This window comes from Peromyscus leucopus, chromosome 10, assembly GCF_004664715.2.
Source record: "Peromyscus leucopus breed LL Stock chromosome 10, UCI_PerLeu_2.1, whole genome shotgun sequence".
NCBI classification, from domain to species: Eukaryota; Metazoa; Chordata; class Mammalia; order Rodentia; family Cricetidae; genus Peromyscus; species Peromyscus leucopus.
In genome coordinates, this window is record NC_051071.1 from 72,445,242 (window position 1) to 72,468,586 (window position 23,345).

Sequence of the window (23,345 nt, forward strand, 5' to 3'; positions counted from 1 at the left end):
CTACACTATATCTGTGACTATAAGTATTTAGAATACAGAAATTATCCTGGTCTAGGAAAGGTGGCTGTAGTAGTTTCACCTCTAGGGTCCTTGACCTCACCAAACATAGATAATGGGCTAGGTTTACTGTTTCAGTCATGAATTACTCCTACTGAGTGGGCAGGCCTTAAGTCCAATGAATTGGCTGTTGGGAATCCTCAGGATACAAGTGCCACAACTGAAGAAGTACCATGCCATCCTAGTTATGGTTGTGATTTGTAGGCTTTACAGCTAGGTAGGACTACTGAACACATTTCTCCCTTGGCAGCTTGCATAGCTTCTCTTGGTATTATGAGAACTAGTCTTCAGGCAAGGCTTCTACGTCAGGTCCAGCTTCATTCCTCTAAGTCTTGTGTCTGAAATGTGTGAAGTCCTCAGCAACAGGTCCTTACCTTCAAAGCACTTATTTCTCATACTTCCACTTCTCATCTCCTATTTCCACAAGATGGATACATAAGCAAAAGCTACTCCAGTATTGCAAAAGGAAAAAGCCAAACTTGTAGGCAAATAACCTGACTCAATCAGAGTATTAAAAGAAACAATCTGGGCCCAGACAATTCCCGAGCTCATGTTGGGGAGATGTGTGTTTACCACCATGCAGGCGCATTGGGCCATTACCCATTGCCCCAAGAAATTAGTCAGTATTTACTGAGCCTCAGGCTAAGTACAGAAATAATCTGAATAGCTGGTGGCTGTTTAGGATGGATTAGGAAGCATGGCCTTGTTGGAGAAGGTGTGTTATTGGGAGCTGGCCCAGAGGTTTTAAAAGCACATGGTATTTTCAGCTAACGCTCCCTTACGCTTATGGATCTAGATGTAAGCTCATCTTGTAAGATAGTTGTGGACTCTAACCCTATGAAACTGTAAGCTCCAAATAAACACCTTCTTATATAAGTTGTATTTGTCATGGTGTCTTATCACAGCAATATTAAAGTAACTAAGACATATGATAAGAGGTAAAGACTGAAGTGTTTGAAGTACAAGACTAGGAAAGCCAAAGACAGGAACCAAATCAGATAGTAGAAAGAAGAAATGAATCCCTTCTACAGAAGTGAGCATTGCCCTGATGACACCTTGAATTCACACTTCAAGCCTCAAAAAATTGAGGCAAAAAAATATATAAACCCAATTTCCATTATTTTAAATCACTTTGTTACAGCAGCCCAGGGAAATTAATTCATCACATTTACAACAGCTTTCTATTAGATTATTTAATGACCAATGATTTAATATTTGTATATGGAACCAACTATTGTAAATGAGTAGACATATTATTTCTTTTATAGCAGATGTGTTTTATACTGTGGGAACAGTGACTTTGTTTTTTTCATTATTATTAAAACAATACCAGCAAAATGGCAATCATTAAAGGTAGTATGCAATTCAGGCAAGATGATGAAATGTTTAACCAGGAGTACGAAATGATTATCTAATTCAAGTTTACTCAAACTAAATAAATGTTTTATTTTAAAATAATCATAGTTACAAAAATTTACAATACACAACCTATTTTATACATATACACATATTTCATCTCTTTATTTGAGTAAAAAGAAGACAACTTTCCACATTCAAGAGGTTTTTAATGTTGTAATGATTACCTAAAAGTAAAGTAACAAGAAAACAGAATTATTTCAAGTAACAAAAAGATTTGTATTTCCACAGAATCATTTCTTCACCACTTAACATATACAGCATATAATATGAAATAGAAACAATTTATCTAACTTAACTTATTTAATTTTAATTGCATGAACCCAAAGATACAAAAGTTAATCACCACCTACTGATTCAGAGAGGATCTGAAAGAACACAAATTTCCCGTCATTCTCTAACAAAGGCAAAGTTAAATTAGAGATGTGTGCAAGAAACCATTCTGAAACCTCTTTAAATGATCTTTAGAAATGCTGAGGTTCCTATAAACCAGACACATACATGCACACATAGGTAAGAATGAAAGGTGCAATGTTATATAAAGTAATTTTAAAAGAAAATGCTGCTCTTAATTAATTAGGTAATATAACGGTGTCAGATGGATAGTGTCACATATGGCGGGTGTACTTGCATTATTATTAAATGTTATTACTGTGACTGTCTCTATAGTAGAAATCGGCATTCATTAAAACTAATAGAATTAGAACATTTCTCTGACAGTGCTAGCACACAGTAAGCACAGGGCTAGGGATGGGGATGCACTCACTGAGCACTTGCCCAGCAATAAGAAAAAGATCTCAGTTCAATTCCCAGCACCACAAGACAAAAGTATATAAATATAGCTACTATTGCCTTCATCACAATGTGAGCTTTGTAAATGGAAGTTTTCTCTCTTTTCCTTTTATTTATCCCAAACTTAAAGAGCAATACTTGGCACCACAGTACACTGTTACTCATATTTACTGAATGAAGGTATAAGCAAGCAGATACATCAAAATACCTACTACTAACGACTTGTAATTTTTTAAAAATAAACTCGTCTGTATAGTTAAAACAATTAGCTACAAAGGACCATATACTGTCACAGGAAATAACATTGCAGAAATAACTTCCCTTATAGCTTGAAAGGCAACATAACTGCTACTTAATATTTTTATTCTTTAGCAGTAGACATCTGTTTGAATTTCATACATCAAAACACTAATATATACCTACTTAGTGATAAAATGAAAGGAAAATATGTACCAAACTGCTTTGGCATTAATAACATGGTAGTTCATTTTAACCACTGTAGCTTCCACATTCATGGAACTATACACTAGCAACTATATGGACATTGTAACAATATGAATCAAAATGCTTTAGTTGTTCTTACCTGAAGGAACATAGAATGAATCACCAGTAGTTATCATATACGGTGTTTCATGTAAGGTACATAAAAGGTCACCAAAGTTAACATAAAAAACCTACAAAATTAAAAAATAAAATCTCATTTGAAATTGAACCACAATGACTGTACTCAGAAATCCTTAAATGAAATGCAGCAGGCAAAATAAAGACTCCTCATGGATATCTTATCTGTAGAATCTGCAAATACATCCTATGTGGCAAAAGAACCTAGAGACAGAGACTAATCCTTAATTTCAACTGAACCCAATCTAAACATACAAACCCTTAAAGATGAACTCTCCCATACTGGCGACTGAGCCCCATACAAACACATCCCAACACACACACACACACACACACACACACACAGAGAGAGAGAGAGAGAGAGAGAGAGAGAGAGAGAGAGAGAGAGAGAGAGAGAGAGAGAAGGAAAGGAGAAGAAGAAGGAGAAGGAGAAGGAGAAGGAGAGAGAAGTAGTAGGTAGTAGAAAAATGAGGCAGAAAGAGCAATTTTAAACATAAGTTTTTTTGTACTCTTGATGGTGGTAAGAAGAAGGGGCCACAAGCCAAGGGACAGGCTATTTGTAAAAGCTGCCAACTTCCAGAGAAACAATGAGAACATCAGTTCTGTAGCCACATGGGAACTGAATTCTCCCAACAATATCAATAAAACTGGAAGGAAATGGACATACTGACCCTTCAAAAAGGAAGCAAACCTGTTAACATCTTAATTCCAGACCCATGCTACAACATCTTAATTCCAGACCCGTGCTACTCAGAATAAACTACACAGCCGAGCCTGCAAGATGTCTAACTAGGCAAAATAAGATAATTAAAGGTCACTGCTTTAAGCTACTATTATGTGGTACTTTGTTAGGTCAATAATAGAAAACTAAGATAAATTCATTTTTGTTCTAATTTTGCTCATTCAATGTCATGAAAAGGCAGTACTACCTTGCTAGTAAACCTTAATAAAAAAAGAAAAATGTGCCGGGCGGTGGTGGCGCATGCCTTTAATCCCAGCACTCGGGAGGCAGAGCCAGGCGGATCGCTGTGAGTTCGAGGCCAGCCTGGGCTACCAAGTGAGCTCCAGGAAAGGCACAAAACTACGCAGAGAAACCCTGTCTCGAAAAACAAAAAAAAAAAAAAAAAAAAAAAGAAAAGAAAAATGTTATACATGCTTCTTCCAAGACGTTTTCTGGATACCACACTTCTCAACAAGAATGATGAAGCCCAGATAGGAAGTCAGAGCCATCTTGTAGGTGTGGGGGACGACAAAACAATACAAGACAAAACAGAAAGCCCATCTCACATATTTAAGCATCAGACTAAAAAAGAAATAGGATACATTTACTTTTCAGCTGTGTTGCCTTCTAATTCAAAGATGGCTAACTTCCAAATTTATTCAGATGTAAACATACTGTTAACTATCTGTTTTGGAGACAACAAAAATAAATATAAAGATGTGCCTACTACTAGGTTTACCATCAAATTCCATACTTTAATGTCTTAATTCCCAATTTGATGGTATTAGGATGGAGCCATTCTGAAAGGATGATATAATGTCCTTAAAGCTACACTAGAATGTTCTCTCCTTTTCTGTCTCTCTTCTTCCTCCCTTCTACCCCTTCTCTCTCTCTCCTTCTCCCTCCATCCCTTCCCCACTTCTCTCCTACATGTAAACCAGGAAGTATGCTTTCACCAAAGACATCTCAGTCTCTAAAACTGAGAAATAAATGTTCATTTTTGGAAACACTAAATCTATAGCACTATGATTAAACTAAGGTACCCATCAAGAATATTTTGCTGCCAATAAAATGCCTATGTTTTAAAAGTGGGGGCATAGAAGTTAGATAACTTTCAAAAGTCAATGAAAGTACAGAACTGGGATTAGAAGTGTGCACTCTGACTCCACAACTGACATTCCCAACTTCTAAAAAAGGATAGCTCTCTAAATGGAGAAATGGTCCTCAATTTTTTTTTTGAGAAACTAGAAAAATTTTAAAAATTCTTATGTCATCTAAAGATCTGCCTCAAGTAGAAAAGGTGAATTTAAAGGCATGCATATATTTCCAGATCATTTTCCTTATCTGGTCAGGTTGGATCTCTTCTCATTTTTGCCAATATTTAATTAAGATAATCTTTATTTAAATGAGAAACAGTTCTATATAGACATCAAATGAGAACATACAAATAGCTAATATTTGAATATCAGAATAACAAACTTATCAATAAGAAAAGAAAAGTTACAAGCTATCACTTTACCCCACTAAGAATGATTATTTTCAAAACAATTAACAATAAGCCGGGCGGTGGTGGTGCACCCAGTGCTCAGGAGGCAGAGGCAGGTAGATCTTTGTGAGTTTGAGGCCAGCCTGGTCTATGGAGCGAGATCCAGGAAAAGCACAAAGCTACACAGAAGAACCCTGTCTCGAAAAAAAAAAAAAAAAAAAAAAAAATTAAAAACTGCTGGTAAGGATATGGAGAGAAGCAAATGTTTCTATTCTATTGGTGGAATGTAATTTAGTGTATGCCTTATGGAAAACACCACTTAGATACCTCAAAAATTAAAACCACAGCTATAACATGACCCAGCAATTCCTCTAATGGATATAAATACACAGGAAATAAATGAATATGTTGAAGAGGTACCTGAAGCTCTCATGTCTACAACAACCAAGCACTAGAAATAACCTAAATGCTCAATGCCCAATGGGTAAATATAAAATGTGATACACATACAGCATGGAATATTATATCATAAAAAAAATCTTATCATTTGTAACAACAAATAAAACTAGAGATCTTTAGGTTGAATAAGCCACCAACAAAAAAAACACTCCTGGAATATAAAAAAGCTAATCCCGATAGGTACTAAGTTACAGGTAGACAGACAGAAGCAAAAAGCTCTGACAAAATGGCTACAACAGAAAAGAATACTCTACATTTTTAAAGCAGTAAGAAACATTTTTTAATTTCTTTTATTGGTGAGGTTATAATTACATCATTTCCCCTTCCCTTTCCTCACTTCAAACCCTCCATGTACCCCTCCTTGCTCTCTGTCAAACTCATGGCCTCCTTTTCTTTAATTGTTACTATATGTATATATGGACATCTACATACATATATATTCCTAAGTACAGCCTGCTCAGTCTGTAGGTCACTGTGTGTATATGTCTTCAGGGCTGACCACTTGGTACTGGATCACCAGTTGCTGTGTTCCTCCCTGAAGAGGACTCTTTCTCTTGCTCTCAGAATTCCTTAGTTGCTTGCTGTTCTTTGTATAGGGTTGAGGCCTTGTGGACTTTCCCCTGTCCATTTTTACCATGAAGAAATGATAAAACTGTGAAATATAGTATGTTTAACCTGATTTAAATATATATATAGTGTATCACACATGCATCAAAACATCACATTACTCTCTATATATTGTTTTTTAACTCAGCTGAAAAATAATAAGATTTAACTAAACAAAGCATGATTCAAATGTATTAGAAAACACGTTTTTATGAGGGGCTGGAGATGGTTCAGGTAATAACGCAAGCATGAAGACCTGAGTTCAGATCCCAGTACTGCAGTTAAAAAAACAAACAGGTAACATAGCACATGCCTATAATACCAGTGCATGGGTGGTGAAGACAGGAAGATCCTAGGGTATCATCGCCCAGCCAGTCTAGCCAATTGGAGAGCTCCAAGTTTAGGAAAGACTATCTCAAAGAATAAGATAGAAAAGCAACTGCAATCAACCCGATTTCCATGTGCATATGTATACCCTACCCATACACATGCAGCCCCACCAACACACAAGCACATTCACACACACACACACACACACACACACACACAAGAATTTGATACAGACAAAAACAGAACTAAATGGCAAACATGTATGAATACCTATAACAAACTACCTGTCCAATATACAGTCTATTTCCTTCATTAGTTAGTATTTGAGAAGAAAGCCTAGCATAAATAGTTCATAAGCATTCATTGTGTACTAAAAGATTAAGTCCTTTATAAAAATATAACCACAATATTGTCATCGCTAAAATTAATGTTCAAAGTTCTAATTGTGTCAACCACATATTTGCAAGATTTTTTTTGGACTAGGATACACATTAGAGGTGAACACAGTGACTGGTCAGTCCTTTCAGCCAATAGCAGTGGTTTCAATAAAGGCTGATTGATTGTTCTCCTCAGGATACAACAGTTTCTGAAAACATAACTGCCACTGTCTCGTGTGATACCAGTAGGGAGACTCTAGGGAAGCTTCTAAATACCCTTCTATATATAGGATAGCTCCCTGCTTCAATAAAAACTATCACCCAGGGCAAAATGTCAGCAGTGCTATGTTGGGAAGCCCTGACATAGAGGTTTTACCTGGTCCTCTCTCTCTTTTCAGTTCCTACTGCTCTCCTACACACACAGCAGGACTTTGTTCATTATATTCAGTTTCAGCTTTCTTTCATTCCCTGTAAACTAGTAGTTCGATCTAGAGACCTTCCATGTTGTCTTCTTGCAGTTTCTATGTATTTTAAAGAGATAGAGACACTAAGATTACTCAGAACTCTATTTTTCTATCAGGAAATACATGTCTAACTATGCTCCTTACAGATGTCAGCAGCCACTGATGCTCAGTGCCCACATTAAATAGTTTATTGAGGAGATGCAAAATGGTGATATTTCAACTGTAACATTCCATGTTCATTCAGTACCTAAGTATTCCTAACAAGAAAATTCTCACCTATTGTCTGACTACCTAGCTGCAGACTTTGTATGGGAAAGGGAGAATAAAAGACTGATTTCCCCTCAGCTTAACTATCAGCTGGGAACATGATAAGAAGCTTCCAAAAAGCCTTCAGAATTAACCCATTAATTTTTCTTTCAGAGGCTGGCTAACAGTGACGGACTCAGACTTAACTGAAGTACATCAGCCCACTAAGGTGTTCTTACTGATGCTGCAGTGCAGATTTTATCTTTGGCCAGTGGAAGAGCATCTTCAAGCTGGCTGCTGAGATGTTATTACCTAATCCTACTCATCTGTGGTAGTCTTCCATCAGGTATGGCATGATAAAAATAGTCAAAGCTGAGCCCAAGGCCCCAAATCAGGCATTTCCCCCCAAGAAATAGAGAAATGGTTAATGTGAGGGTGTTGAGAAGTTTTTTGGCTTTAGTTCTGGATTTTTCATTTAATTTTAAAACTGTACTTTCAGGCCCTTTTTTTAAAAAAAAAGAAATTCTGTCTTTAACATTCCTACTATTTGAGTACATTGTCATGTTTTGTTCTGTTATTCATACCATTTTTTATTTAACATTTATTTTATTTTATTTATTTGGGGGACGGGGGCACAAGCCACAGGCCACAATTAGGAGTTATAGACACCAGTTCTCTCTTTTCCGAAGGTGTCAAGCTTGGCGGCAGGCACCTTCACTCAGTGAATCATCTTTTTTTTTTTTTTTAATAATTTAATTTAATTTTACATATCAGCCACGGATCCCCATGTTCTCCCCCCTCCCGCCCCTTCTACTCCCCCCCAACCCACCCTCCATTCCCATCTCCTCCTGAGGATTGAGTTCAACCTGGTTGACTCAGGGCAGGCAGGTCCAGTCCCCTCCTCCCAGGCTGAGCAAAGTGCCCCAGGTTTCAAACAGCCAGAACATGCACTGAGTACAGGACCTGGTCCCCCTGCCTGGATGCCTCCCAAACAGATCAAGCTAATCAACTGTCTCACCTATTCAGAGGGCCTGATCCAGTTGGGGGCTCCTCAGCCATTGGTTCATAGTTCATGTGTCTTCATTCGTTTGGCTATTTGTCCCTGTGCTTTATCCAACCTTGGCTTCAACAATTCTCGCTCATATAAACCCTCCTCTTTCTCGCTAATTAGACTCCTGGAGTTCCACCTGGGGCCTGGCCATGGATCTCTGCATCCGGTTCCCTCAGTCATTCGATGGGGTTTCTAGCACGACAATTAATGGCCCTCCTTACCTTCCCCACTTACTATTTCTAAGTGCTCTTTTGTTTATTAGGAAAGATTGATCATCAACTCTAGTAGTACACTGTTAATCTTTTTTGGGTTTGGTCTCCTCCTCCTCTTCAGACAGGGTCTCTAACATTGTATCAGGAAGGCATTAAAGGCAAAGGCTGGGGCTCTATTCTTGTCTCTGTTTGTTTTTCAAAATCATATCGTGTGCTTCAAATTTTAAAAATATGCAAAAAATACTTCATATGCTAACCTAAAAAATTAAGAAAAATGTTCCTATTATTAAGAAAATACTTAATGCTGATTTTCAGTTAAAAATTAGTACTCAATTTGAGGCCAGCCTGGTCTCCAAAGCGAGTTCCAGGAAAGGCCCAAAGCTACACAGAGAAACCCTGCCTCAAAAAAAACAAAACAAAAACAAAAAATTAATACTCAAGGCAAATAATCGATCACATAGTAACACGTTTTTCCATATTTGCTTGCCATTTACACTTTCAAACTCTAATCAGGGGCTAAAAATGCAGCCCAGTGGAAGAAACTTGTCTAGCACATACCAAACCCCAAAGTTCCATTCCTAACACACAGTAAAGCAAACAGAAAGAAAGTTAAAATATATACATAAATTTTTGTCTTAAAAATTTGCTTTAGAACTTTAGCCCAAAGAATTTCTCATGTGGCTAGTATTAAAGATATGTTTGAGATAGTTTTTAAATGTACAGACACTTCTTAGATTACATTTGAAGTTATATAACTTTATTTTGCCACATAGTGACTTATGTTATTAAGCCAAAATAAAAATATAGCCATTTTCTCTCTGTAGTATGTTCTTCTTTTCCAAATTTTCCAATCATAAGCAATATTACAAGTAAGTGTAAATAATCATTTTGTATTCTAATATAATAAATTCTATTAATTAATTATAGTTGTCACTTGTTTTAAAACATGGATCCCTTTGAATACTAACCAGGTTAAATATTTCAAATATTTATTATTTAAATTTCCTTTTATGTAAAGGCATTACAATTGAACGGGTGACTACTATTAGGCCTGTGATGACATAAAATGTCTTCATCATCAGTTACTGTTGTATCCACTGCATTAAATAAGTCATTAAGAATCACGGAACAGGAGCTAGAGAAATGCCTCAATGGGAAAGACACTTGCTATATAAGCATGAACAGCAGCACCTACGTCAAAAGCCAGCTGTGGGATGTGTACCTAGTACCCTAGGTATACAGGGAAGGAGGTGGAGGGACAGTCAGGGGAAGTGCTGGGCTTGCAGTTTGTCAACCTAACTTCCTGTTCAGTGAGGTCCTGTCTCACGGGAATAGAGTGGAGAGAGTAATTTAGCAGGCCACTATCTGGTCTCCGCACCTGCCATGTGTGCATACACCACGCATACACATGCACACACAACCATTCATACCTGGAAAGCTACAGAATATTAAGATTGAAATTATTTTAATTGATTCTAGTTACCATGATGCAACAATAAATTATTCTTGCAATGTCCTTTTTTTATAATGTTGCTAAAATGGTGGCATAATATTAAATATCTTTAAAATATACTTCATAGGTTCTATACTTATCATGTTTAGAATGAAATCAGAACTCATGAACATATGCATAGCAGATACTGAGACAGGGAGAGGAAGGAGGGAAGAAGGGAGAGAGGAAGAGAGTGAGATTAAATAACTCATCATAAATCTCAGACCCTATTAAGTACAACAGCCATGGTACTGACTGATGCAGCTAGCCCTTTGTCTCCAGGGAACTCTTAACCAGTTAAGTCATTTTTAAACTCTTTTGATTCTCAACCAGATGATTACAGAAATTCACAAGACTTAATCTCTATAATCCCCTCCAGCTCTAAAATTCTATTTATTTGCAAATCTGTATCCAAAGATTCGCTTAAAAAACAATCACACCTTAAATCACTGAAGCTCAAGGTTGTGCTATACACAGTACAGGTATTTTTAAATAATTACTGACTGGCTAACCACAATAGATTTAATAAAAGAAAAGATTTCTTTGTGCAGCATAACAATGGAATTTCACTACTAACTAAATAGAATTTTAATGCATCGTCAGAGAAAAAAAATCAGTCATACTTCTAGAAAAACAGAAATACGTGGAAAAATATACTCACCAATATATCTTGGCCAACATGTTGCTTTCCTTTTTCTTCATGGGGTCCTAAAACCAATTTTCCAGTAGAAAAAACTGCTGTATCCAGTGTTTTAAAAACTTTCAAACCATGTTGCTCCACAAAAAATTGGTATGTATCTCGTGGTCTTATAAGATCTAAGAGGAAAGGAATAATACAAATATGAAGCCATCACGAGCTGTAAGAGCCTGTAACTGTCATCTCGGCACTTAGGGAACTAAGGAGGGTTACAAATTGGAAGTCCATCTGGGCTATGCATGGGAAACCCTACTGTAACAGTAGTGTTCAATGATACATGTTCAGTGAAACATTCATAGACACGTCATTTAGACTATGCATACAAAGAGGAAGTACTATTACACAGGGTGAAGATGACTGAATCTGGAGCTGGAATGCCAAAGGTCACATTCTGCCTGGCTCATAAACTACATGACTTTGGACTACTTAAGTTCTCTCTCTAAGCCTCAATTTCCTTTCTGTAAAAATGAGCAGCAGCCTATGTTTAAACAGCTTCTATGAACAACAAAGAGTTAATATAGAACAAAAAGAAATGACTGGCTCAAACTAAGCACTATGTTATTTATCTTAGCTTAACAATACTGGAACTGTTTTTACTTCTATAGAGGCTAAGAAGGACAATAATATTAGGGGAGACACAATAAAGAGCTTCGTGTCTTTACAAAGCTGAACAAAGTCCAAAATAAAGTGTCATCACAGTAACAATAAATTGGTTTTTGTTCATTTGATGATTAATCAGAAACATTTTTATTTAATTAAGCAAAAACTACAAGAAAGCAGAATATAAGCCTTAGCTCAATAATCACTCTCTCATTTCAGGTTTCCTTTGCATTTATGAACCTTTCCAAGCCTCTTAATGCATTCATTAATCATAGCTTCTGGCTCTGTATCACTAGATATTTGAGAATGTTAAGGGTCAATATATACAATGCAATAAAGAAAATGCATAGACTTCTGAAACATAAAAGTTGAAAAAACTTTTCTAGCTTGGAAGGGCTCAAGTTATGTTTTCACACTAAACAATGCCTTCTGTATTTCAACCTCTGAAATACAGAATGACTCTAAAGATGATAAATGTAAACTTGTTCATATACAAAATTTAAGTGGGAATACCACTAGTGACTTCTAGTTTGACCAATCTGTTTGACTTGAGGAATAGTTGTTATTATTTCTGATACAGTCTGTGGTGGTTTGAATAAGAATGGCCCCCATAGGCTCATATATTTGACTAAGCAGTCACCAGGGAGTGGGATGGTTTGAAAAGATTAGGAGGTGTGGCCTTGTTGGAGAAGTAAGTCACTAGGGGTGGGCTCTGAGGTTAGCTCTCAAAAGCTAACGCCAAGTCCAGTGTCTCTGCCTGCAGATCAAGATGTAGCTCAACTACCTCTCCAGCACCATGCCTGCCATGCTTTCGGCCATGCTCGCTGCCATGATAATGGACTAACCCATAATGATAAATGAAAGTGTGAGCAAGCCCCCAACTAAGTGCTTTCTTTTATAAGAGTTGCCTTGGTTAATGGTTTCTCTTCACAGTAATAGGACAGTGACTAAGACACAGTCCTTATAGTTATTAAGATATAAGTATTTCCTATATATAAATACTGCTTGGGTGGTATGGTGGTTTGAAAGAAAATGGCCCCCAAAGGGAGTGGCACTATTAGGACGTGTGGTCTTATTGGAGTAGGTGTGGTCTTATTGGAGTAGGTGTGATCTTGTTGGAAGATGTGTGTCACTATGGAAGCAGGCTTTGTGGTCTCATATTTGCTCAAGCCACGCCCAGTGAGACAGTTGCCTGCATATCAACAAGTAGCAGTTCCTTCTCCAGCACCATGTCTGCATGCATGTTGTCATACTCCCCACCATGATGATAATGGACTAAACCTCTGAAACTGTGAGCTACCACTTCAACTAAATGTTTTCCTTCATAAGAGTTGCTATGGTCACAGTATCTCTTCACAACAATAGAAACTTAACTAAGACAGTTGGTAAACAACCAAGTATTCCCTAAACCCCTATACCACTAGAGTTTATTCCTTAGAATTGTGTATGGCCTCACAGAAACTAAATGTTTAACATCTATGTAACACAGCATGAGGCTTCTAGGTTCTTAACATTAATGCTAATGTTTGTATGGCCGATTGATGCTATTATACAGTCATCTTCTCAAAGGTTTCATGTCCCAGATACGATTATTGGTGTCCAAAGATTCAGAAGATAGTGTGTGCCCTGGCCCAAATTCTGCTTAGTCACATGGACTACATCCTGGGACATACCAGTTAACTTTCCATAATTTCCCATAGGAAGTTCCTCACATTTCTTCCCAGTTATATAGAAAGCCTAGGTCTACTGGAGGAGATAACACACCTGGTAAGTAATAGTTCCACTTGAACTCCAGAATTCAGAACACAAACACATAATACTGTACTTGACATAAATGCTCATCCCTGATTATTCTCACAGAGGCTGTTTATTGGAATAGACTTTAGTGCTGAGAGAGGAAGAGGGGAAAAAGGGAGGGAAGAGGTAAAGGGAGAGAGGGGGGTGGGAGGGAGGGAGAGAACACACACACAAACCAACCATTCAATAGTTTCTGTTAAATTATTTTCGGTATCATTCCCAAGCTTACCCATAGGGACAATCTCTCTTGTTTCTGGGTCCTTTGCCAACGTTGCCTGAAAGGGATCGCCTAGAGTTATATCCAGATTCACTACTAACTTATCCTCTGTAAAACAAACACCATTAAAATAAAAATTAATTCATCTCCATTATTAAAAAAATCAGTACAAAATATAATGAGAAACAAGTTGTAAAGAAAGCTGACAAAGATTTAGCAATCTCCTCCTGATCATGTGTTAGCACTCTAAGAAACAAAATTTCAAATTCTAAGACATATTGAATGTAAAACTAATACCTCTGTGAGCCATTATGTAAACTTTCATTTCAACAAAAAACTAAATGATGATTTGCATATTCCCTCAGAGCTGCAATCATGGCCAAGTTCTGAAAAAGTTCATTAAATGTCTACTGTAACCATATTTTGAGCATGGAAAAGGGAAGGGTCATATGAGCCTTCGGTAATGCACTCATAAGGAAATATTTTATACTATACTATATGGCTGTTTTTATAAGAATAAAATTGTTCTACATTCTAAATTGGAGGGGGGGGCAACATTATAAAGTGACTTTTACTGAAGAGAATACTATGTCTCAAGTTTTTAAAAGGTATAAAATCTAAGTTACATTAGAACAGGTTCATACTTTCATAGTTATCACGATGGATCCATTTCCTGTTAGCTTTTTTGGTGACTTTGGCCAGGTTTCTTTTTGACTTTCTTCTGGGTGATACTGGAGGTGGGGATACTATTCCAATGACAAATCTTCCTAAAATTTAATAAAAAAGGTAAAAATAACATTCCTGGGGACGTCAAAAGCTAAAAGAAAAACATTAAATAAATTTCTTTTCAAAGTACCAAGGGAAATACTATTACTACATGTTACAGCTGTTAAGGTGACACAAATATTAACCAATTTCATTTGTGCCTCTAACACTAAATCTAGAAGCACCGATGAGACAAGACTCAATGAGCTGTTTACTCACACTAAATCAACAGTTGTCAATGGAGGGTTAAAGACAAAAGTTCAAGTAATGAACTTGAAGGAGTAAGCCACATGTAAGTGTCCTTTAACATAGCTACATCCATCTAAATACTAATACAACTTTATCACTTAGTTCCTTGTTAACTCTCTATAAAGAGAATAGATGCTAAGAATGAGAAAGACACCATTTTTATCAGATATACTCTAATATGTTTCATTTTAGGCTGGAAAGACAGTTTACCAGTAAAGAGATTGTTTATACTGCTCTTAAAAAGGACCAGAGTTCAGTTCCCAGCACCCATGATGGGTGCCTCACAACCACCTCGTCAATCCAGCTCCAGGGGGACCCAATGATTCTTCGCCTCTGTACATATCCTCACACCCACCCACATACATATAATTAAAGTTAAAATGATTCACTTTATGCAATCAGAAACCTCAGATATTTAAGTGACAATATCTACAAAGTCACAGAGTCAAATAGATAGTAACAAAAAAAGAAAAAAGTCAACACATCTAAAATAATGAGACAAATCTAAATGAAAACCCAATTTTCAGATGTCTGTATGTGGGAGGTGATGATTAAATGAGGTAATGTATAATAATGTGTAGGTTAGGGCCTGTCACATAATAAAGTTAATTAGAGCAATAATTCCTTCCTTTATAAGACATTATCATCTAAATTAGGTCTTACCCGATGCCCTTTCTTGGTAATCTATCCGTTCCCCTCGCCAATATTCCAGAGGTTTCAAACGTATTCTCTTTGTTCTACGAACATTTGGTGATCTGGAGGGCAGTACTGCCAAAAGTTAACAAAAATTCAAAGGCTGGGTAAACATAGGAAAGATGCATGCCAATCCTTAGAACATAATGTTTCTATGATGAAACAAAATCCACAAATTTTTAGATGTTTGTGGGAATAAATAAAAGTCCATGAAAAATGAAGCCTCTAGATTGCCCAAGAAATAAATGTTTGATAATACCCACGTGTGAGAATGTTAATGGTATTAACTGAGCAACGCTACACTCCATATATTAAACAGAATTGGTTCTTATAATTTGAGATTCCATTAGTTTATGACTCCCGCTAACCTACAGAACCACTTCTACCAGGGACCCCTGCTATGGGATGTTCTGTATGCTCTGAATGTGTTGCTCGTAAAATGCTGATTGGCCAGTAGCCAGGCAGGAAATATAGGTGGGATAAAGAGAGAGAAGGCTGGGAGTGGAAGGCTGAATGAGGAGACGCTGCCAGTCACCAGCCAGACACAGAGGAAGCAAGACGTGAAGGAAGAACTAGGAAAAGGTACCAAGCCATGTGGCTAAACATAAATAAAAATTATGGGTTAATTTATGTGTAAGAGCTAGTCAGTAATAAGCTTGAGCTAATGGCCATACAGTTCATAAATAATATATGCCTCTGTGTGTTTACTTGGGTCAGAGTGGCTGTGGGACTGGTGGGTGAGAGATTTTTCCTGACCACTGGCAGGCTGGGACACAGGAAAACTTCAGCTACAAACCCCCCAGTCACAATATATGGCTAGCTCCCAAGTGGATAAACTTTATCTTCCTTCCTGCTCTCCATTCCAGTTTCTTTAGGCCAACTTTTAGGCCTGCTGCAGCTTGCCTACCTCGGTAACACCTCCCAAGCCCATTTCCAAGCCCTTCAGACTAAGCCCCTTGGTGCAGAGTTCTTTACCACATCTCTCAGCCTTTCCTTCTATCCCATCTCCATTGCATTATGTCTTCTCACTGAACCACAGAACTACCAGGGACCCCAGTCACCACACTTAGCTGGGAATCAGGGACTCCAAAGAAACCATGGTTGGTTGGCTTGGACCCAGAATGGACAATAGCAACCAAAACAGAACATCCACCACATAACAAAGACAAAAAGAGTTAGCTATGCCAAGAATCACTTCAAAAGTCATTAACTTCAGAGGTTAGATCCCAGGACAAAAGAAAAAAAAAAAAAGAATATGAATAACCAAGACAATACAGGACAGTATATGCCTCCTTCAGAAGCCAGTAATCCTATTATTGTAATAGGCCCCAAGAAAAGCATTTTAGCTGAAGCACAAGAAAAGGACTTCAAAATGGCAACAAACAAATATGTTCAAAGATGTTAAAGAGGATATGAATAAATGTGTTAATTAGGACCATGAAAACATAAACAGTTGAATGAAATAATGAAAACAATTCAAGATATGAAGGTAGAATTTAACAAAAAAAAAAAAAAAAAAAAAAAAAAAAAGAACCACTAAAGAAAACCCAAACAAAAATGAAACTGTAAATAAAAAGCTTAGGATGTCAAACAGAATCCTCAGAAGTAAACCTCACCAAAAAAAGACATGGAAGAGAGAGTCTCAGGTGACAAAGAAAAAAAGTTCAGTTAAAGAAAATGATAAATTTTAAAAAGCCAGGCACAAAACACCCAGGAAACATGGGACACTACAAAAAGACCAAACATACAAATAATAGGTGTAAAGGAAAGAGATGAAACCCAGGTCAAAGGCAAAGAAAATATTTTTAATGAAACCATAGAAGAAAATGTCCCCAATCTAGAGAGAAATACCTATCAAGGTACACAAAGCACACAGAATACCAAATATGTGGGACCAGAAAAAAAATTCAAACCAGAAAACCTAAATAACAAGTTCTTGATATATACAACTTACCAAAGTAAAATTGAGATGAAACAATTTAAACAGATACATATCACCAAGTGAAACAGAAAGAATAATTAAGAGGCTCATATTCAAATACCAACAATAACAAGCCCATGGACAAATGGATGCAGAATTCTACCACAAATTGTAAGAATGACCACCAAAATTCCTCAAATTATTCCACAAAATAGAAACTGAAGGAATATTTCCTAATTCATCATACAAAGTCAATATATTACCCTGATACCAAAATTATACAAAGATTTAACAAACAAAGAAAATTAAAGACCAATCTCTTTTATGAACACAGTTGCAAAAATTCTCAACAAAATACTTGCAAATCAAATTCAAAAACACATTAAAAAGATTATCCACCATGATCAAGTGGTATTCAGCCCAGAGATGCTGGGATGGTTCGACATACGTAAATCAATAAATGTAATCTACCACACAAACAGACTGGAAGACAAAAATCACAAGATCATCTCATTACATGAAAAGACTTTTAACAAACATCTAACATATATGTGTATGTATATGTATGTGTGTGTATGTGTATATGTGTATGTATAAGTGTGTGTTTGTATGTGTGTATAAATGTGTATATGTGCATGGTATATATGTGTGTATATATGTATATGTGTGTGTGTGTATGTGTGTGTGTGTGTGTGTGTGTGTGTGTGTGTGTGTGTGATAAAAATCAGGGAGACACTAAAGATCCAAGGGACATAACTCAACATAATAGAGCCAATTAAAAGCAAGCCCACAGCTAACATCAACTAAATGGAGAGAAGTTCAAAGCATCTCCACTAAAATCAGGAACAAGACAAGGATGTCCACTCTCCCCAAACCTATTCAGTATAGAACTTGAAATTTTAGAAATATCAGTAAGATAACTGAAGGAGACAAAGGGGATACAAATAGGACAGGAAGAAGTCAAAGTATCTTTATTTGTAGATGCTAAGATGTTATACATAAGAGACCCTAAGGATTCCACCAGGAAATTCCTACCGTTGACAATCTTCAGCAAAGTAGCAGGATGCAAAAGTAACACACAAAAATCAGTAGCTTTTCTGTATACAAATGACAAGAAGACTAAGAAATCAGGAAAACAGTACTTTCCATAGTATCCTCAAAACAACAACAACAAAATTGGGATAACTAACAGTCAAAGACAATGCAAATTTTAAGACATTGAAGAAAGAAACAAGACACAAGAAGATGGAAAGATCTCCCAAGCTAATGGATCTGTAGGATTAATGTTGTGAAAGGGGCCATCCTACCAAAAGCAATACAGTCGCCCTCAATATTCCAACACAATTCTTGACAGAATTAAATACCCTTCAACTTCCTATGGAAACAAACAAAACAAAACAAAAACAAACAAAACAAAACAAAAACTAACAAAAAAAAAAAAAAAAAAAAAAAAAAAACAGGATAGCTAAAAGAATCCTGAATAATAAAAGAAGTTCTGGAGTTATCACAATTCCAGACTTCAAGTTGTACTATACAAAACTACAGTAATAAATACAGCATTGTACTGGCATAAAAATAGACACATTGATCAATGGAATCAAACTGAAGACCCAGCCATAAGGCCACTCACCTATGAACACCTGATTTTGACAAGCCAAAAACGCAATGGAGAAAAGACAGCATCTTCAGCAAATCGTGCTGATCAAATTGGATAGCTACACGTACAATGAAAATAGATCTATATCTCTCATCCTGCACAAAAATTCGACTCCAAATGTAAAAAGACCTCAGTATAAAACCAGATACCCTGAATCTAACAGAGAACATGGGAAATAAGCTTGAACTTGTTTGCAGCAAAAAGACTTTCTGAACAAGACACTTAGAGACTAAGACTATGGTGGTTTAAATGAGAATGGCCCTCAAAGGCTCATATATTTGAATGCTTCATTCTCGGTGAACTGTTTATAAAGGATTAGGAGATGTGACCTTGTTGGAGGAATTATGCCACTGGGGGTGAGCTTTAGGTTTCAAAAGCCCATGCCAGGTCATCTTGCTCTCTCTCTGCCTACAGAGCATGGATCAGGATGTAAGCTCTCAGCTACTGCTCCAGCACCATTCTTGCCTGCCTGCCACCATGCTCCCCACAGTGGAAATGGACTATTACTTTGACACTGTAAGCAAGCCCCCAAATAAATGCTTCCTTTTATAAGTTGCTTTGTTCATGGTATTTCATCACAGCAACACAACAATAACTAAGCCAAAAACCAATAATAAATGAGTTCTCATGAAACTGAAAAGCTTCTGGACAGTACAGGACATCATAATTTGAACACAACAGTAGTCAATAGAATGGGGGAAAATCTTTACCAATTATGCATCTGACATAGGGTTCATATTTAGAATATATTAAGAAATAAAAAACTGAACAAGAAATTAACCCAATTTTTAAAATGGGGTATACAACTAAACAGAGTTCTCAAAAGATGAAACACAAATAGCTGAGAAATACTTTTAAAAAGGTTAGCAGCCTTAACAATCAAGGAAATATAAATTAAAACTACTTTGAGGGGGCTGGAGAGATGGCTCAGTAGTTAAGCATACTGGCTGCTCTTCCAGGGGAACCAGGTTCAATTCCCAGCACCCACATGGCAGCTCACAATTGTCTGTAACTACAGTTCCAGGAGATCTAACACCTTCACACCAATGCATATAAAATAAAAGTAAATAAATTATTAAAAAAAAAACTACTTTGAGATTTCATAATACACTATGAAATGCTGAGAACTAAATATGTAATACTAATTGGGATATATTTTCCCGGCTTAAAAAAATTAAGCTATATTTATAGAGAGATTCAATAATAATATTTTCTTCAATGGAAATATTGTAAGAATAAATTATTTTACCGAATTTGTGATGTATATTCCCGTCTGGTGGCACATTAGAACTTCTTATTCTTAAATCTGCAAAATACAAAAGATAGTAATACCACAATGCCTGCTAATACCATATTGACTTAAATTACTATCTGATCAACTTTCACTAAGTACTATAAATAAAATTTAAACCTGAAAATATAATTTATACTTTCATTTTTCATTGAGAAACAATACAAACTAAGGAAAAAACAATATAACATCTCTTTACACTTTGATACAATAAACATATTTAAAGAGCACACCCATTAAAATTAACAAAAAACCTCTATTATTCATGAATGGTAATTAATCCACTAGCAAATAAAAATGCATGGCATAATGGTTAGGAATAATATGCAATAATGTTACCTATAATCTATCTACATCTTTCTTCTTAAAGTTCTAATAGTAAAATCACTCCCAGGTTCTCAACTTAGCAATGTGCTAAAACATCAAAAGATTTTGTCATTGATTTTTCCCCCCATCATATACACAAGTGATCTTTATTAAGAAGCAGAGTCCCAATATTGTACAGGTGCCCAAAATGTTGAGTCCACTTAGTCTAACCTGTACCCACACCCCCAATCTCAGATCCAGCCATAATCCTACATTCAGTGCCCAGCCCCAGCCCCATGCTCTCCTCAAGCACCAGGCTTGGGCCAGGGCACACATCCCATGTACTACCCCAGCATTCTCTGTGTCCCTAATACTTAACCCACCCACACCATATCCAGCTTCCACGTGCTACGCTCTGTCCCAGCCTACTGTGTCCACATCAAACATAGAACCAATGAAAGAAGTCTACATGCCCACAGTTTATCACAAAATAAAAATATGAAAAATCAAAACAGTATGTTCCCTCTAAATCCACAAGCCCTACAGAGGAGTTCTAAAAGTAAAATTATTTAGATGAACTTTAGGACACCTAGTGTAAAAGAACTACTATAAACTTCAAAGAATTCAAGGAGTTTAAAGAAGAAACAGCTGAATGAACTTGAAGAATATAAATGCCTAAGTGACACCAAAAAAAAAAAAAAAAAACCCAAACAAACAAACAAAAAAAACTACACAGACATGAAGCTGATGAAAATGATGAAGACATCCCAGGCATCCCAGGATTCAAACACTAAATTCAATAAAGGGTGTATATTGACGAGAACTCAAGATGAAATGAAGGTGAATTAAAAAAAAAAAAAAACAAGAAAATTTAGGAGAAATCTTTATAAGTAGAATGAATCAAAAAGAAGACAATATGAGGACTCAAAGACAAAGTAGAAGAAGTATGAGAAAGCAAAGAATATGAGAAATTAAAAAAAATCCACAGGAAAGAAACATGCAAGAACTGTGAGACACCATGAAAAGACAAATTATAGGCATAAATGAGGAATAAAATCCCAATTCAATGGGATACACCAGATCTTTAACAAGATAATAAAAAAAAATATCCCCAAACTACGGAAAAACATACCCATACAGATACATAGTTAGAACACTAAGTATTCAGAACAAAGAAAGAATATTTAAAGCTACATGGAAAACAAACCACATTTGACATATAGAAAACACATCAGAGTAACTGCTGATTTCTCAATGGAAACTGAACAGCAGAAGATCCTAGAGCAATGCACTTGAAGTTCTAAGAGATCATGGGTGACTACCTAGATGACAGAACCCAACAAAACTATCAATCACAGTCAAAAAATGTTCCATAATATAAAAAGGCTAAAAGAATTCATGTTCACCAAACCAGCTCTAAAGAGAATACTGGAAAGAATACTTCTATTTCTAAACAGAGAAATATGTATAATTAAGAGACCTTAGGAAAAAAAGAAAACAAAAGAACTAAGAACTATAATTACTGAAATACAAAGTACAACTAGGAACACGAAGAAGAAAAGAAGGAGGAGGAGGAGGAAGAGGAAAGGAAGGGAGGGAGGGAGGAAGAGAGGGAGGAAGGAAGGAAGGGAGGAAGGAAGGAAGGGAGGAAGGGAGGAAGGGAGGAAGAGAGGAAGGGAGGAAGGGAGGAAGGGAGGAAGGGAGGAAGGGAGGAAGGGAGGAAGGGAGGAAGGGAGGAAGGGAGGAAGGAAGGAAGGAAGGAAGGAAGGAAGGAAGGAAGGAAGGAAGGAAGGAAGGAAGGAAGGAAGGAAGGAAGGAAGGAAGGAAGGAAGGAAGGAAGGCAGGCTGGTTGACTGTAAATTGCCTTTATTATGTTTAGGTATGTTCCTAGTATTCCTGATCTCTCCATCACCTTTATCATGAAGGGGTATTGGATTTTGTCAAAGGCTTTTTCAGCGTCTAATAAGATGATCAGGTGGTTTTTTTCTTTCAGTTTGTTTATATGATGGATTACATTGACAGATTTTTGTATGTTGAACCATCCCTGCATCTCTGGGATGAAGCCTACTTGACCATAATGGATGATTTTTTTGATGAGTTCCTGGATTCGGTTTACCAGTATTTTATTGAGTATTTTTGCATCAATGTTCATGAGAGAGATTGGTCTGTAATTTTCTTTCTTTGTTTCATCTTTGTGTGGTTTGGGTATCAGGGTAACTGCAGCCTCATAAAAAGAGTTTGGCAATGTTCCTTTTGTTTCTATTGTGTGGAACAATGTGAGTATTGGTATTAGCTCTTCTTTGAAATTCTAGTAGAATTCTGCACTGAAACTATCTGGCCCTGGGCTTTTTTTTTTTTTAAGTTGGGAGATTTTTATCATAGAACCTTCATCCAATAACTGATGGAAGCAGATGCAGAGATCCATAACCAAGCACCAGGCTGAGCTCCGGAAGTCTAGCTAAAGATAGGGAAAAGGGATTATATGAGCAAGGGAGGTCAAAATCATGATGGGGAAATCTACAGAGACAACTGAACCAAGCTCATAGGAACTCAGGAACTTTAGAACAACAGCTGTGAAGCCTGCATGGGACCAGAATAGGCCCTCTGCATACAGGAGACAGTTGTGTAGCTTGGTCTGTTTGAGGGGGCCCTGGCAGTGTGATTAGGATCCATCCCTGGTGCACGAGCTGGCTTTCTGGATCCCATTACCTATGATCAGAAGCCTCCCCAGCCCATGCCGGAGGGAGGGGCTTGGACGTGCCTCAACTGAGTGTACCAGGCTTTGCTGACTCCCCATGGGAGGCCTTATCCTTTTGGAGGAG

General features: G+C 36.8%; 1 protein-coding gene across 4 annotated transcripts in view; it reads right to left on the minus strand.

Moving 5' to 3' along the window:
* Positions 1 to 1,483: 1,483 nt before the first annotated feature.
* Positions 1,484 to 23,345, minus strand: part of Cenpc (centromere protein C) — a 55,366-nt gene continuing 33,504 nt past the window's right edge. For 2 of the 4 annotated variants that reach the window (XM_028892432.2, XM_028892362.2), the window contains exons 13-19: positions 20,176 to 20,232; positions 15,319 to 15,423; positions 14,286 to 14,408; positions 13,654 to 13,749; positions 10,992 to 11,146; positions 2,849 to 2,939; positions 1,484 to 1,640 (exon numbers count right to left, since the gene is read on the minus strand). In XM_028892432.2, the coding sequence (XP_028748265.1) occupies positions 1,570 to 1,640; positions 2,849 to 2,939; positions 10,992 to 11,146; positions 13,654 to 13,749; positions 14,286 to 14,408; positions 15,319 to 15,423; positions 20,176 to 20,232 (698 nt within the window). In that variant the 3' untranslated portion in view covers positions 1,484 to 1,569. Of the gene's footprint in view, positions 1,641 to 2,848; positions 2,940 to 5,999; positions 6,205 to 10,991; positions 11,147 to 13,653; positions 13,750 to 14,285; positions 14,409 to 15,318; positions 15,424 to 20,175; positions 20,233 to 23,345 lie in introns of those variants that run through there. The other 2 variants (XM_037209124.1, XM_037209122.1) reach the window with 1 other exon arrangement.